At 43.0% G+C, this 14,538-nt stretch overlaps 1 protein-coding gene across 1 annotated transcript in view; it reads left to right on the top strand.

Annotated features, from left to right (window-relative positions):
- The window catches only part of LOC133976594 (dedicator of cytokinesis protein 3-like), a 162,181-nt gene that overhangs the window by 97,030 nt on the left and 50,613 nt on the right, over positions 1 to 14,538 (top strand). The window contains 8 exon segments of the mRNA XM_062414844.1: positions 2,126 to 2,173; positions 2,175 to 2,252; positions 2,254 to 2,282; positions 7,923 to 8,004; positions 9,420 to 9,480; positions 10,378 to 10,525; positions 11,929 to 12,017; positions 13,202 to 13,327. Coding sequence (XP_062270828.1) covers positions 2,126 to 2,173; positions 2,175 to 2,252; positions 2,254 to 2,282; positions 7,923 to 8,004; positions 9,420 to 9,480; positions 10,378 to 10,525; positions 11,929 to 12,017; positions 13,202 to 13,327 — 661 coding nt within the window.

Raw genomic sequence — 14,538 nt, 5'->3', positions numbered from 1 at the left:
TATTATCAAGTCAGGCAATAAGGATGTAAGTTAAAAACAAGAGAACAGCAACAGGAAGAATAAAGATAAGAAACATTGCATTAGGAAGTAAGAGGCAGTTCATACTACTAATATTACCACTATGATGTAATCATAGTAATGCTCTGTGAACCTCCTGCAGCATTAAGACGCTGCTAATAACTGAACACTGAGAGAGAGTCGTGGTTTGGAGAGGGAGGGAGGAAGGAAGGGAGGAAGGAAGGGAGGAAGGAAAGGAGGGAAGGAATGGAAGGAAGGAAGGGAGTAAAGGAAGGAAGGAAGGTAGGAGGGAGTGCGGGAGAAAGGTAAAGAGGAAGGGAGGAAGGAAGGAAAGAAGGACAGAGGAAAGAAGGAAGGAAGGAGGGAAGGAAAGAAGGAGGGAGGGAGGGAGGAAGGAAGGGAGGAAGGAAAGAAGGGAAGGAAGGAAAGAAGGGAAGGAATGGAAGGAAGGAAGGAACGAAGGAAGGAAGGAAGGAAAGGAGGGAGGAAGGAAGGGAGGAAAGGAAGGAAGGAAGGGAGGACGGAGTGCGGGAGAAAGGTAAAGAGGAAGGGAGGAAGGAAGGAAGGAAGGACAGAGGAAAGAAGGAAGGAAGGAGGGAAGGAAAGAAGGAGGGAGGGAGGGAGGGAGGAAGGAAGGAAAGAAGGAAGGAAGGAAGGGGGATGGAGGAAGGAGAGAAGGAAAGAAGGGAGGAAGAAGAAAGTAGGGGAGGGAGGGAGGAAGGAAGAAGGAAGGAAAGGAGGGAGGAAGGAAGGAGGCAAGGAAGGAAGGAAAGGAGGGAGGAAGGAAAGAAAGGAGGAGGGAGGGAGAAAGGAAAAGAGGAACCTCCTGAAAACTCTCTGCTTCAATTCTCTAGTTTATGTTGTGCATTCAGTGGATTTCATATTTATTCTGCTGCACCAACAGAGGAAGAAAAAATACCTAAATTGATTGGATGTAGGATTTGTAGAGGAGAATCATCACCAGGGAAAATGAAACTTGGTGAATCTCTGTACGCAGGAGAAGTTGTTGTTGACCTCCCTAACCCTCTACAAACCGTCTCACTTTATCGATAACTGAACCAAACTAATTATAACTGTATATACAACACGTTCCACCTCTGACCCCCAGGAGGGTTAACTGTTGCTTCAAAAATCATTTTAAATGCAGCGGATTGACATGAAAATGTAGAAAAAGTATAAAAAGTTATACACGTATTTATTTATTTAATCCTTTCTTTACCTTTGTGTCGTCCTCCTGGGTCAAATTGACACCTGTCTATTTTGACTGTTCCATCCTTCCTTCCGTCCATCTGTCCTTCCTCCCTCCCTCCTTCTCTCCTTCTTTCCTTCCTCTCTCTTTCCTCCTTCCTTCTTGCCTTCCTCCATCCCCCTTTCTTCCTCCTTTCTCCTTCTTTCCTTTTCTTCCTCCCTTCCTTCTTTCCTCCCACTCTCCTCCTTCTCTCTTTCTTTCTCCCCCTATTTCCTCCCTTCCTTCTTTCCTCTGTCCTTCTTTTCTTCCTTCCTCCCTTCCTGTTTTCCTTTCATCCCTCCCTCCTCCCTTTATTCCTTCCTTCCCTCCTTCCGTCCGTCTGTCCTTCCTCCCTCCCTCCTTCTCTCCTTCCTCTCTCTTTCCTCCTTCCTTCTTTCCTTCCTCCATCCCCCTTTCTTCCTTCCTTTCTCCTTCTTTCCTTTCCTCTTTCCTTCCTTCCTTCCTTTCTTCCTCCCTTCCTTCTTTCTTCCCTCCCTCCTTCTCTCTTTCTTTTCTCCCCCCTATCTTCCTCCCTTCCTTCTTTCCTCTGTCCTTCTTTTCTTCCTTCCTCCCTTCCTGTTTTCCTTTCTCCCTCCCTCCTCCCTTTATCCTTCCTTCTCCTCCTTCCTTCCTTCCTTCCTTCCTTCCTTCCTTCCTTCCTTCCTTCCTTCTTTCCTTCCACTGTGAGTCAGTGTGAAGGTTAGACAGTCTCCATATTCACACTGGAAACAGTCGAGCACCAGAACACGTCACATACTGCGAGGCTGCTTTATTCTTTCTGTTTCGTTGAATAGAAACATAAGTTTGTGACTTCAATAATGATTCAATTTTCTTACACATTTTTTTTTATTATTTTTGTTTTTATCGTGGGGTTTTCAGGGTGACAGTACGCGGCAGAGACACGGGGAGCCGTGTAGAGTTCCAGTTACCACACCACCTACTGGTCAACCTGAAGAGCTTCACCTACAACAGCATCGGAGAAGACACGGACATATTCTTCTCTCTGTAACGACCTGAGAGAGGGAAAGACCATCAGGTAGAAAATAACACACTCACCAACACATTCAAACTAATCAGGACTCAGATGAATGTATCTAATGGTTGAGATGCTCAATCAGACATGTTGAATGTTTATGATTCATGAGGAACCATAACAGGAAATACTTGGGCTGAAATCACATGTAGCTAATAACATGTTGAATGTATTCTGATGTAAAACAAACATCATTCAGTTAGTTTGTGTTTGTTCAGAACGTTTTTATCTTTTCAGAAAGTTCAAATTTAAACCTGATTTATCGGCATGAACGTAATTAAAACTTCATTATGCTCTCTCATCCTGCTGGTCATCTCTCTCTCTTTCCTCTCTGTCTCTCTCTGTCTCTCTCTCTCTCTCTCCCTCCCTCTCTCTCTCTCTCTCTTTCTCATACCTGGCATATTGCCTCCGTAATGTGAAACAAATAGTGGCCACACAGAGCTGCTGTGAATAATACATGACCCCCCCCCCCCCCCCCCCCCCCCCCCCCCCTAATGAATGTCCATCAATTATGCATTAGTGCAGTAATCACAATGCTAACAGATAAGGAATTGCTAATGTCAATAATGAGGTTGATGTAGGCCAACTGTGATGGCATCAGTGTGTGTGTGTGTGTGTGTGTACGTATGTGTGTGTGTGTGTGTATGTGTGTGTGTGTGTGTGTGTGTGTTTAGGGTGATTAACATGCTTCAGTGTAGCGTCAGTGAGAATAATGTAGTCAAATGTTAATGCTTAGCAGAAAGTAGAACTAATGTCGCACACACACACACGCATACACACACACACACACACACACACACACGCATACACACACCACACACACACACACACACACACACATACACACACACACACACAACACAGTCCACAAATACATTTGACCTTGGCAACCTGTTTTCAATTTCTAGTCTGACTCAGCGATAGTCAGATGACAGGACCCCGCTCCTCTGAGACACTCAGATGACAGAGACACAAAAAAAAGGAAAAAGGAGAAGAGACAGAAAAGAGGAGAGACAGAAAAGAGGAGAGGAGCTTATAGCTGATAGTAACTTTCCAAAAAATCTTCCAGTTAATGAGATTTAACTTTTTGCCCCCAAAGAGCAGCTGAGAATTATTTATACAACTAAAACTCCTTTCTGTGTTTGTGTGTGTGTGTATGTGTGTGTGTGCTCATAAGGATGAAGAGGATGATGAAGATTGAACATGACTATTAATGTTATTATGATTATAGCAGAAGTACTATAATAGTTAACCCTCCTGTTGTCCTTGAGTCAAGGAAGGAAGGGAGAAGAAGGAAGGAAGGAAAAGAGGGAGCAAGGAAGGGAGGAAGAAGGAAGGAAGGAAGAAAGGAAGGAAAAGAGGGAAGAAGGAAGGAAGAAAGGAAGGGAGGAAGAAGGAAGGCAAATAGGGAGGAAGAAGGAAAGCAAGGAGGGAGGAAGGAAGGAAGGGAGGAAGAAGGAAGGAAAATAGGAGGAAGAAGGAAGGAAAAGAGGGAGACGAAGGAAGAGAAAAGAGGGAGGAAAAGGAAGGAAAAGAGCGAGGAAGGAAGGAAGGAAGAAAGAGGAGGGATGAAGAAAGAGAAGGAGGAAGGAGGGAGAAAGGAATGAAGCTGGGGGGAGGAGAAGAAAGACAGAAGGAGGGGGGAAGAAGGAAGAGAGGAAGGTGTGTGTGTGTGTGTGTGTTATCTCTGCCTCTTACTTCTGTGTGTCCAGAAAGCGATCCGTCTGCAGAGAGACTCAGACTGAGGCCGAGTGTTTGTAGTGTTTGTAGATTTCTCTCTTTCGTCTCCTTTTCCAAAGTGTGTCTGTAACATTTGGGAGTTTTAAGAAGGATTTCTCCTCGTGTGTCTCTCTTCCTCTCTGAGTACAGACAGATTGAACACTCTGACTAGCCAAAAGGGACCAGAGGAACAATCGTCTGTTGATCTCAGTTCATCTCTTGTGTTTTGCTTTTATGTCTGAAAGGGACAATATTTTAATGAAACCTGCACTTCCAATATTTAGTTTTTTTCAGTTTATGCTTCTCCAAAATTCAAATTCCTCTCTATGTTACTATCACACACACACACACACACACACACACACACACACACACACACACACACACACACACACACACACACACCACACACACACACACAGACACACACACACACTACTGTTTGGGAGAAATACATATTTAATCTCTTTTCTGGTATTTGTTTGTTTGGGCCGCTGTATCTCTTGGGGATTATAATAAATTATTTACTTTATCCATCTATGAAATTGTGGGAGTATAGTCCAAGAAAATGATTCAAATTAACCTGATTCATAGTTAGGTGTATGGGGAAGGGTCACTGGAAGATGTCAGTATGAAGGTTTCTGCTTTGAATCCTGTAATCAGATGGAAAACTCACGTTAGGGAGAGAGAATAAGTCATGTTCCTCCTCACACTGCTCTGTGTTCATAGAGGAAGGATGAGGAGGGTCTGTGTGGCTCCCATGTGTGATTTTTAATAACCTCAAATTCCCCTGGATGAATAAAGGTTGAAAAAAACGTGTGTGTGTGTGTGTGTGTGTGTGTGTATGTGTTTCCTTAGTCGAGGCTCTGCTGCAGATGTGGTACTTTTACACTCTAAAAGTAGACTCTTAAAAAAAACCAATAATTTCCACACCATCACCATTCTTCCCTTTAAAAGGCGATGAATGGTGATGGGGTGGAACTGATTGGTTCATATGCATTTCCCACAAAGTGTGTGTGTTTGTTTGTGTGTCTGTTTGTGTGTGTGTGTGTGTGTGTGTGTGTGTGTCTGTTTGTGCATCCCTGTGTACACCGTCTGTGCAAGTGCATCCATGCATACATCCTTCTACAGTACATCTACAGCATGTGTGTATCCATACAAGCATGCTGGACTCTGTGTGTGTGTGTGTGTGTGTGTGTGTAGTGTATATGTGTGTGTGTTTGAATGCATTTGTATCAAGCAGGACATTTTCTTATTGCATCCACATTGTTTATGTTGCCTCCTTCATACTGATGTTGTGAAAAGTGTTAATAATTCAACACTGGTTTGTGTGTGTTCAACACTGGTTTGTGTGTGTGTGTGTGTGTGTGTGTGTGTGTGCATGAGTGTGTATATGTTGTGAGATGGTTACAAATGACTCTGCATAGCATGTGTGTACATATATGTTTGTGTGTCTTTATTTTGGCTGCACAGTATCTCCCTCATTTTTCCTCTCTATCTATCTCTCTGTCACACACACACACACACACACACACACACACACACACACACACACACACACACACACACACACACACACAGACACTCCTACTGTTTGGGGAGAGATACATATTTACTCTCTTTTGTTGTATTTGTTTGTTTGGGCTGTGGTATCTCCGTGGGGATTAGAATAAATTGTTTAGTTTAAGGAATCGGACGTAGTGTGTGTGTGTGTGTGCGTGTGTGTGTGTGTGTGTGTGTGTGTGTGCGTGGGATTTGTTGGCCCACCCTGCTGCTGCTGTTTTCAGGGAGTTCTGCAAACATTAGCAATAACCCAGGAGCTGTTGTTGATTGTATATGCAGAATAATAAAGAGTAGGTGATGAGCTGTAATGAGACTCAGTATATTTACCAGGCAGCATATTCAGGACTCGGCCTTGTTCAGGGACTGATTATACAAAGTGAAGACAAATTCTACTAGTTTGGTAATGATAGTATCAAGGTGCAGTAAGTCCCTGGTTTATGAAATGATTATGTTAATACAGACACAGCCTTTTATGTTAATGATGAGGTTCAAGTAGTAAAGTATATATATAATGATTTGGAGCAGAATATACTGATGTGTAAGTATATTAACCTTCCTGTCGTCCTCCAGGGTCAAATTTACCCCGTCTGTTTTATGTTCCTTCCTTCCTTCCTTCCGTCTGTCCTCCCTCCCTCCTTCTCTCTTTCTTTCCTTCCTCTCCCTTTCCTCCCTTCCTTCTTTCCTTCCTCCATCCCCCTTTCTTCCATCATTCTGTCCTTCTTTCCTTCCTTCCTCCCTCCCTCCTTCCTTCTCTCTTTCTTTACTCCCCCCTACCCTCCTTCTTTCCTCTATCCTTCCCTACTTCATTTCCTTCCCTCCTACTTTCCTTCCTTCCTACTTTCCTCCCACCTTCCTTCCTCCCTCCTTTCCTTCCTTCTTCCTCCCTCCTTTCCTTCCTTCCTCTCTCCTTTCCTTCCTCCCTCCCATCTTCCTTCCTCTCTCCTTCCTTCCTCCCTCCTTCCTTCCCTCCCTCCTACTTTCCTTCCTTCCTTCTTTCCTCCCTCCTTTCCTTCCTTCTTCCTCCCTTCCTTCCTCACTCCTTTCCTTCCTTCCTCCCTTCCTCCCTTTCTCCTTTCATTCTTCTTCCTCCCCTCCCATCCTTCCTTCCTTGACTTGAGGACAACAGGAGGGTTAAATACTGCTGGACTTTATAAATGTTCCTGCTCTGCTGACAGCTGAGAGAAAAAGTAAAGCAGAACACACAATGATCAGTTAATTAACCGTTGAGTCTCATTTTAAAATGGTTTTATTCTGCACAGAACATCATTATTCTATTTCCTGTCTGACCTGAGAGTCATTCAGGTTAAACTCCAGTGTCACATGTCACATTTCATATAATTACTGTGTAATAGTTCAGAGCATGTGAGTGAAATCTCTCTCTTTATCATGACTGATTCAACGTGATGGATTTTATTGGGGAAAGAGTTCTCACTGTTCTCACTGTAAAAGATGAGCAACGACTAGTCGATGAAAATTGAATTTGTGACGGAGGAAGATGTAAAACTAAAATACTATCGCTGATGATGACTCAGGACTTCCCTTTATTAATGAGTAGAACTGTCAGTGGTTAAATGTGAGCTGATCACTCTGTTCAGACTCACTGATGATGGAGGGGATTTCATAATGTGAAAATAATTCCTTCTGTCTGTCCTTCCTCCCTCCTTCTTTCCTTCCCTCCTCCCTTCCTTCTGTCCTTCCTCCCTCCTTCTTTCCTCCCTCCTTTCCTTCCATCCTTCCTCCCTCCCTTCCTTCCTCCCTCCTTTCCTTCCTTCCTTCCTTCCTTCCATTCCTTCTTCCTCCCTTTCTTCCTTGACTCGAGGACAACAGGAGGGTTAAGTTCATGTCTTTATTGAATAAAAGCTTGTCATCAGAGTCACATCAGCTGGATAAATAAGGGTTAAAAGAACCGAGTTGCTGACACCAGCAGACAATATTTTGCTGTTCCCTGAAGTGAAAAAGGCTGAGACACGCTGCTTTAGAGTTTCCTCACTGCCAGGACTCCGGGGGGAGGAAGGAGGAAGCATGAGGAGAAATCTGAAAGAATTTTATCCCTTTCAAAAAAATCCCCCGAGGAGCCTGAGTGAGGGCAGCAGGGGTAAAGTGGCTGAATGTAGCAGGAAATGCAGATGAGGTCACAGCGATGTCTGTGTCACTGTTTTGTATGAAATTCATCAAATTCACGACTGAATTATTTGGGCATAAAAACGGAATCTTTGGGCCAGAAAAGATTTACTACTGCCATCTGGAGCAAGACACTAAAAGTACATTTCTTTTAGGTCAAAGGTCAGTTACAAAGCAGCAGCAGCAGTTTTACATAACATGGCGTTTAAATGCTAAAGGAAGCTTTGTGTTGTTTTCCAGTGAGAAGTTCATGGTTAGACTGAACAAGAACGGAGGACCCAAGAATCCAGAGAAGGTGGACCGGCTGTGTGCTCTCTTCACGGTAACACACACACACACACACACACACACACACACACACACACACACACACACACACACACTGAATCACACATACAATCTAAAAGACAAGTTTTAAAATGCAGGTTGAAGAGTCAAAAGTTTGGACACACCATAGAAAGTGTGTCCAAACTTTTGACTGGTACTGTAGTCTAAGAAAGATGTGATGTGAAGTGAAGAGGGAGAATATAAAAGTAAGGATGCATTGCCCCCTATTGCCCTGTTTGCAGAATGAGCCTGGTGTTTCTAAGAATAGAGAGAGACTCTGATATAAGCAGGGTTACCACAAGAGAACAGCCATGATAATCATATCTGTATTGCAGTCTGTTTAAAAGGAAGGTAAAACATGCTTTATTATGCTTTTTTAAAATGACTATAGATTGTGCGTCTGCCATAATAACATCAGTTGAGTTTAGTCATGGGCTGCAACTAATGATTATTTTCATTGTCAATCAATTTGTTGATTATTTTCTCAATGAATCGATACATACAGAAAAAAAGTGAAATGCATTATAACTTCCTTCAGCAAGGAGATGTATTAAAATGTCTTGTTTTGTTCAAAATCCAAAGATATGTGGTTTAAGACACATGTTCAAACTGCATTTTTGTTTGAAATCGATCATCAATATAGTTGCAGATTGATCTTCTGTCAATCAGCTAATCGATTAAATCAGCAAATCATTGCAGCTTTATTTCAGTCTAACTTTCCTGTTTTAGTGTTTTGGGCTAATATCATAGACTGTATATAAGAAATGGACGTAACATCCGTGACTTCACCCATTGGTTTGTGGACTGCTGCTCGGAGGCCAATAGTATCGGATCTGAGCAGCGCCATCTTGAAAATTTCTGGTGCATGCTGGGAAAAATAAAACAGGGATTCTACTTATATGGGCATCAGGAGGAGCATGAGGCGCCCTCCTGAACTGTGAACCAATCAACCTGTCAATCATCACGTAGCCACGCCCTAATGCATACCCTGCTTTATCGTCACATATAAATCAGGGAGGCCAAAATGTCCCAAATGAACAACATACTGCATTGAAGAAGGCTTTAAACTAGCGATTGAGACATAAACACATTTTGAAAACGTTTACTGAGGGTTAGAAATCAAGTGAGAAGTTGGTGAATTCTCCATTGACTTGTATAGAGACGGAAGTCCTTTTGACACCAAAACGGTCCGCCCCCTGGTGGCTCCCCGCCTGGCTTATATCTAAAAAGTTCTGCAGAGGGAATAATGAGAATCATCAGTCCTGCACTTCTACCTGAATGTTGATATTTGCTGCTTATCATCTGAACTCACTGTGATACATTTTATCAACACAGCAAGAAAACCAACATGAGTGCTGAATTCAAACTTGTATTTTCAGTAAGCATGTGGGTTTATTTTGTCTTGTGCAGGACCTGAGCAACAAAGACATGAAGAGAGATCTCTACATCGTCTCACAGGTCATCAGAACAGGTAAGACTGTAGTTAAGATGACATACAGTGAAACATACAGGGAAAGGATGGATCATATACCAGCAGCACCTGTATGATGTCATATAACTGCATGCAGAGACCCTGAAAAAAGAGTAACGTTGTGGAGTTTGTCAGAGAGTCTACAAGTCAGTTTGCAGGTTGTAGTTTGTAGACTGTGATTAATAATTTACAACAGAAGAAGAAGCTGATTATCTTTGCATAGTTTCACCTTTAAAATCTATTCTCTCTCTAATCTTATTCTCTTTCTAATTGATTACTTTGTTATGTATGCACGCTGTTTAACCCTCCTGTTGACCTCGAGTCAAGGAAGGAAGGGAGGAGAAAGAAGGAAGGGAGGGAGGAAGGAAGGATGGAAGGGAGGAAGGAAGGAAGGGAGGGAGGAAGGATGGAATGGAGGAGGAAGGAAGGATGGAAAGGAGAAGAAGGAAGGAAGAAGGAAGGAAAGGAGGGATGAAAGAAGTAAGGGAGGAAGAAGGGAAGGAAAAGAGGGAGGGAGGGAGGAAGGAAACGAGGAAGGAAGAAGGAAGGAAAGGAGGGGGGGAGGAAGGGAGGAAGGAAAGGAAGGTAGAAAAAGGAGGGAGAAAGGAAAAGAGGAAGGAAGGAAAGAAGGAAGGGAGGAAGGTAGGGGGGAGGAAAGAAAGAGAGAAGGAGGGAGGAAGGAAGGAAGGAAAGGAGGGAGGAAGGAAGAAGGAGGGAGGAAGGAAGGAAGGAGGAAAGAGAGAGGAAGGAAAGAAAGAGAGACGGAGGGAGGAAGGACAGACAGAAGGAAGGAAGGGAGGAAAGAAGTAACAGTACAAACAGACGGGGTCAATTTGACCCGGGAGGACGACACGAAAGTTAATGACCACACACACTCACACACACTTCCTGTTGCAGGTCGTATGCTGTTGAACGACAGTAAGAAAGGACCTCCGCATGTTCAGTACCGGCGGCCGTACGGCTGTGCTGTCCTGGCCATGAGCGACGTGCTGCAGACCATCTCAGAGCTCAAAGAGGAGAAAGACTTTGTCCTGAAAGTCTACACGTAAGTAGCTGCTCACACACAAGTGTAACCGTCAATTATGCTATTTCCTTCCTTCTTCCTCCCTTCCTCTTTTCCTTCCTTCCTTCCTCCATCCCCTTTTCTTCCCTCCTTCTTTCCTCCCTCCTCTTTCTTTTCTCACCCCTACCTTCCCCCCTTCCTTCCTCTTTTCCTTTCTCCCTCCCTCCCTCCTTGTTTCCTTCCTCCCTCCTTCTCTTTCTTTCCTCCCTCCTACCTTCCCCCTTCCTTCTTTCCTCTGTCCTTTTCTCCCTCCCTCCTTCCTTCTTTGCTCCTTTCCTTCCTTCCTTCCCTATTTCCTTCCTTCCTCCCTTTCCTTCTTTCCTTCCTTCCTTCCCTCCTTTCCTTCCTCCTTCCCCTCCCTTCCTTCCTTGACTCGAGGACAACAGGAGGGTTAACATCTTCCCTTCAGAAGATGGACACACAGAAAGCTCTGCAGCTGCACTGTATAATCCCAAAACTGAGCATTTTGAGGTGCTGAGGAAAAGAAGTTGAGAGCAAAATTTGTGACAAATGAATCTGACAGAAAAGGTCAGGAAGAAGAAAGGAGCAAATGTTTGAAGATGAGACGTTAAAAGAGGGAAATCTTTACATCATGTTCCTCACAGTCGTCCCTTTGTCTCCTTAACCACTGACAGCCACTTCACTGTTGTGTCACAGTCGTTTCTGAAGTCTTATAATGCCATCAGCACCCTGCCACGCTTCACACTCACACACACAAAGTCATAGTTGCATCATGTTGTGACTGTGAGCACTGTAGGGCTCCTCCAGGCAAGTCTTCAGAAGTTTAAGCCGAAGGGGGATTCCCTTTGTGTCTGCATACTGTGTGTGTGTGTATGTGGGTCTTAGCTGTTCGTGCTTCACGGGTGGTTTCACATCTTCTCTGTACCTCGGGGTTCCTTCTTCTCAACCTTCTTGTGTGACATCTTTGTGACTGAAAACACTCAAACATCTCAGTGGCCCTGTGGCACAATTCTTCACATTCACAACCTAAAATAAATAAATAAATAAATAAATAACTACTACAATCCGCTGGTTACTCTACTTGCTTATTATGCAGGTAATGCTGTGGCAATGGAGGAGCTGTTATCATCTGTGTTACTGTGTGACTGCAGTAGAGCTCCTATTCTGTCTTTGCTGCAATTGCATAATTTTAACTTTATGCACTCTGTTGCACATGTAGCATGAATTAACCCTTTAAATACTGTGTTTAGATCATTTCAAATAGGAGGCCTATTGCAGATTTCTCATGCCGTATCCCCAAAAATTTACTAGTGTGCTGCTAAAAGACAAGAAAGTCATGTTTATTAAGCCTCTCGCAGGTTTTAAATGAGTTATAAAAATGTTTTTTCTGTTTGATCGGACCAGAGATTTTTGTCGCTCTACAGGTGCAACAATGAGAACGAGTGGTACCAGATCCATGAGAACATCATCCGCAAGTCCAGCACCAAATACACGGCTCCCAGCACCAACTACGGTAGGACAGTGTGTGTGTATATATATATCCTGCTCATAGACTGTATATAAAATGGACGTAACATCCGTGACGTCACCCATTGGTTTGTGGACTGCTGCTCGGAAGCCAATAGTTTCGGATCTGAGCAGCGCCATCTTGAAAATTTCTGGTGCATGCTGGGAAAAATAAAAACACGGATTCTACTTATATGGGCATCAGGAGGGGCATGAGGCAATTCCTGAACCATACTGCATTGAAGAAGGCTTTAAACTAGCGACTGAGACCATAAACACTTTTTGAAAACGTTTACTGAGGTTAGAAATCAAGTGAGAAGTTGGTGAATTCTCCATTGACTTGTATAGAGACGGAAGTCCTTTTGACACCAAACCGGTCGCTCCCTGGTGGCCTTTTGATAGAATGCAGTTTTAAGTTACTTCCGCGTTGGCCTCATTTCAGAGGACCGGAACTCCCCACCTGATCCTGCTACCTTAATTATGGCTGGAAATAGCTTGAGTGGCTGTGACAGTGTCCGTGTGGTTAATTGATGCATTTTCAGAAAGTTGTAAACCCAAATCTGATCGAATGTATTTGTGGTAGCTGACAAAAACAGCACGGAAATGAATGTTTTTTGCCCTTCTCTTGTGTTCAAGTGATGTCAACTCAGTGCCAATAATGTCCTGAGCTGTTTTTACAACATGCTTCAGGACTTTGTTTGTCAGTTGGCTTTTCTCATCACATCACACAGAGATTTATTTGATTGTAGAAACTGTGTGGAGGGAGTGTAAATGAGGAGAAAGTGTCTAGTTTTGCAGACTGATAAATTAATAAAATGTTAGACACACAAACCCTTCAACTCTTTTGGAGATCAGCACATATTCTGACTGACACTCGCATGACATCAGTTGACATCAGCTGGAGAATCATCTTAATCAGTGTCACTGCAGGGAAGTCTCAGTCTCTCATGTCCATCATGTTAAAGTCAGTGAACTCCTGTGGCACCAAGTTGTATCATCTAACTTATGGTGTTATTGAAAGGAGGTTGTAACCAGTGTGTTTTCAAGCCCTACAGGAAGATTTGGTTATTTCACACTTTCAGCTGTAACTACATTTTTAGAAGCAGCTATAAACAGGCCTCGATTCATTTGTCTCGTCTCATTTCTTCTCTGTTTTCTCTCTCTCTCTCTCTTTCGCGTCCGTCCCTTCAGGTCTGATCATCTCTCTGCAGCTGCTGCGGGGCGACATGGAGCAGGTCCGCAGGGAGAACCCGCTCATTTTCAGCAGGGGGGTGGCCATCACACGAAAACTGGGCTTTCCTGATGTCATCATGCCAGGTGAGTCAGTTCATTTTATCTATTGTTTATAGGGAGTGTGTACAGTGTTACCAGTTACAGCAGGTCAGAATTAAAACATACACACAGTAATAAACTAGTTTGAAGCAAAAAAAAAACACAATAGCACATCACACACACACACACACAATGTTATCTAGAAAAGACAAATGTATGCTTGACAAACATGAGAAGTCCCTTTTTATATTTGTTTTTTTGGAGCTCTTCATGTCATCAGATGGTGACGTCACAGTGAGTTGAGAGAAAGCTGACTGAATGCAGTGGGATGAAATTAGCGATGAACATGAGCCCATTATTTTTCATGGTTGACTAATCGGTGGGTTTAACCCGACGATTAACCGAATATTCGCTGCATACCGACATTCACAAGAGCTAAACTAGGTAATGTTCAAAAAATAACTTTAAATCTTCCTAACAAACAAGCTTTAACTGCACAAACTTGCATTTATTTAAATGATAATCAGCCTTCATTTCTTTACAGAAACACATTAATTAAAAGATAAATCTTACAGGTTTACAGACAGAACAGTGTATATTTTTCCTCCCCGTCATAAACAACTCTGAGCATTTCCTTTACAATCATGTTAGCAATGAGAGACGTACCGTTAGTTTTCTTTCTGAGACGTTTGTCAAACTTTCGAGGAGCCGTTATAAACGTTGACGTACTAGTTTGGTGATTAGCGTCAGGTCCGTCTCCCTTAGTAACCGTCACAGCAGACAGCAGTTTTTTGTCCATGTGAAACCACGATAGCTCAACTCTGCTCCACATATTTCACACCTGACAACATTATCTTTTACTTTCTGGAAGTTTTTAAACCACGCTGGACTTGTGTGTGTCTTCGTCTGCATCATGTTCCCTCCACTCAGCTAGCTAGCAGGCTAACTTACTACTTCTACACAAGGTGGAGGTGCTTTACAGAAGCTTAGAGCTCCTCCTGGTGGCGGAAAGTAAACATTACTCTGTAGTAGCTGTTAATGAAGCCTTCATACTTCGACCACAGCACAAAGGCTGACGTTAGACCACGCGAACGATTATTCGATTATTTGGTTTTAAATATACATCCCTAGTTGAAATGGTACAATAAAATATATTATAGAGGGTATTCTGGATGATTTTATAGAGTTCACTGAACATAAATACACAAAGTCACATAATGAAGGAGAAGCCAAACCATTTTAAATTTCATAAACAA

The sequence above is a fragment of the Scomber scombrus genome, chromosome 3, assembly GCF_963691925.1.
Source record: "Scomber scombrus chromosome 3, fScoSco1.1, whole genome shotgun sequence".
Lineage (NCBI taxonomy): Eukaryota > Metazoa > Chordata > Actinopteri > Scombriformes > Scombridae > Scomber > Scomber scombrus.
This window is presented reverse-complemented; position numbering and strand designations above follow the sequence as displayed.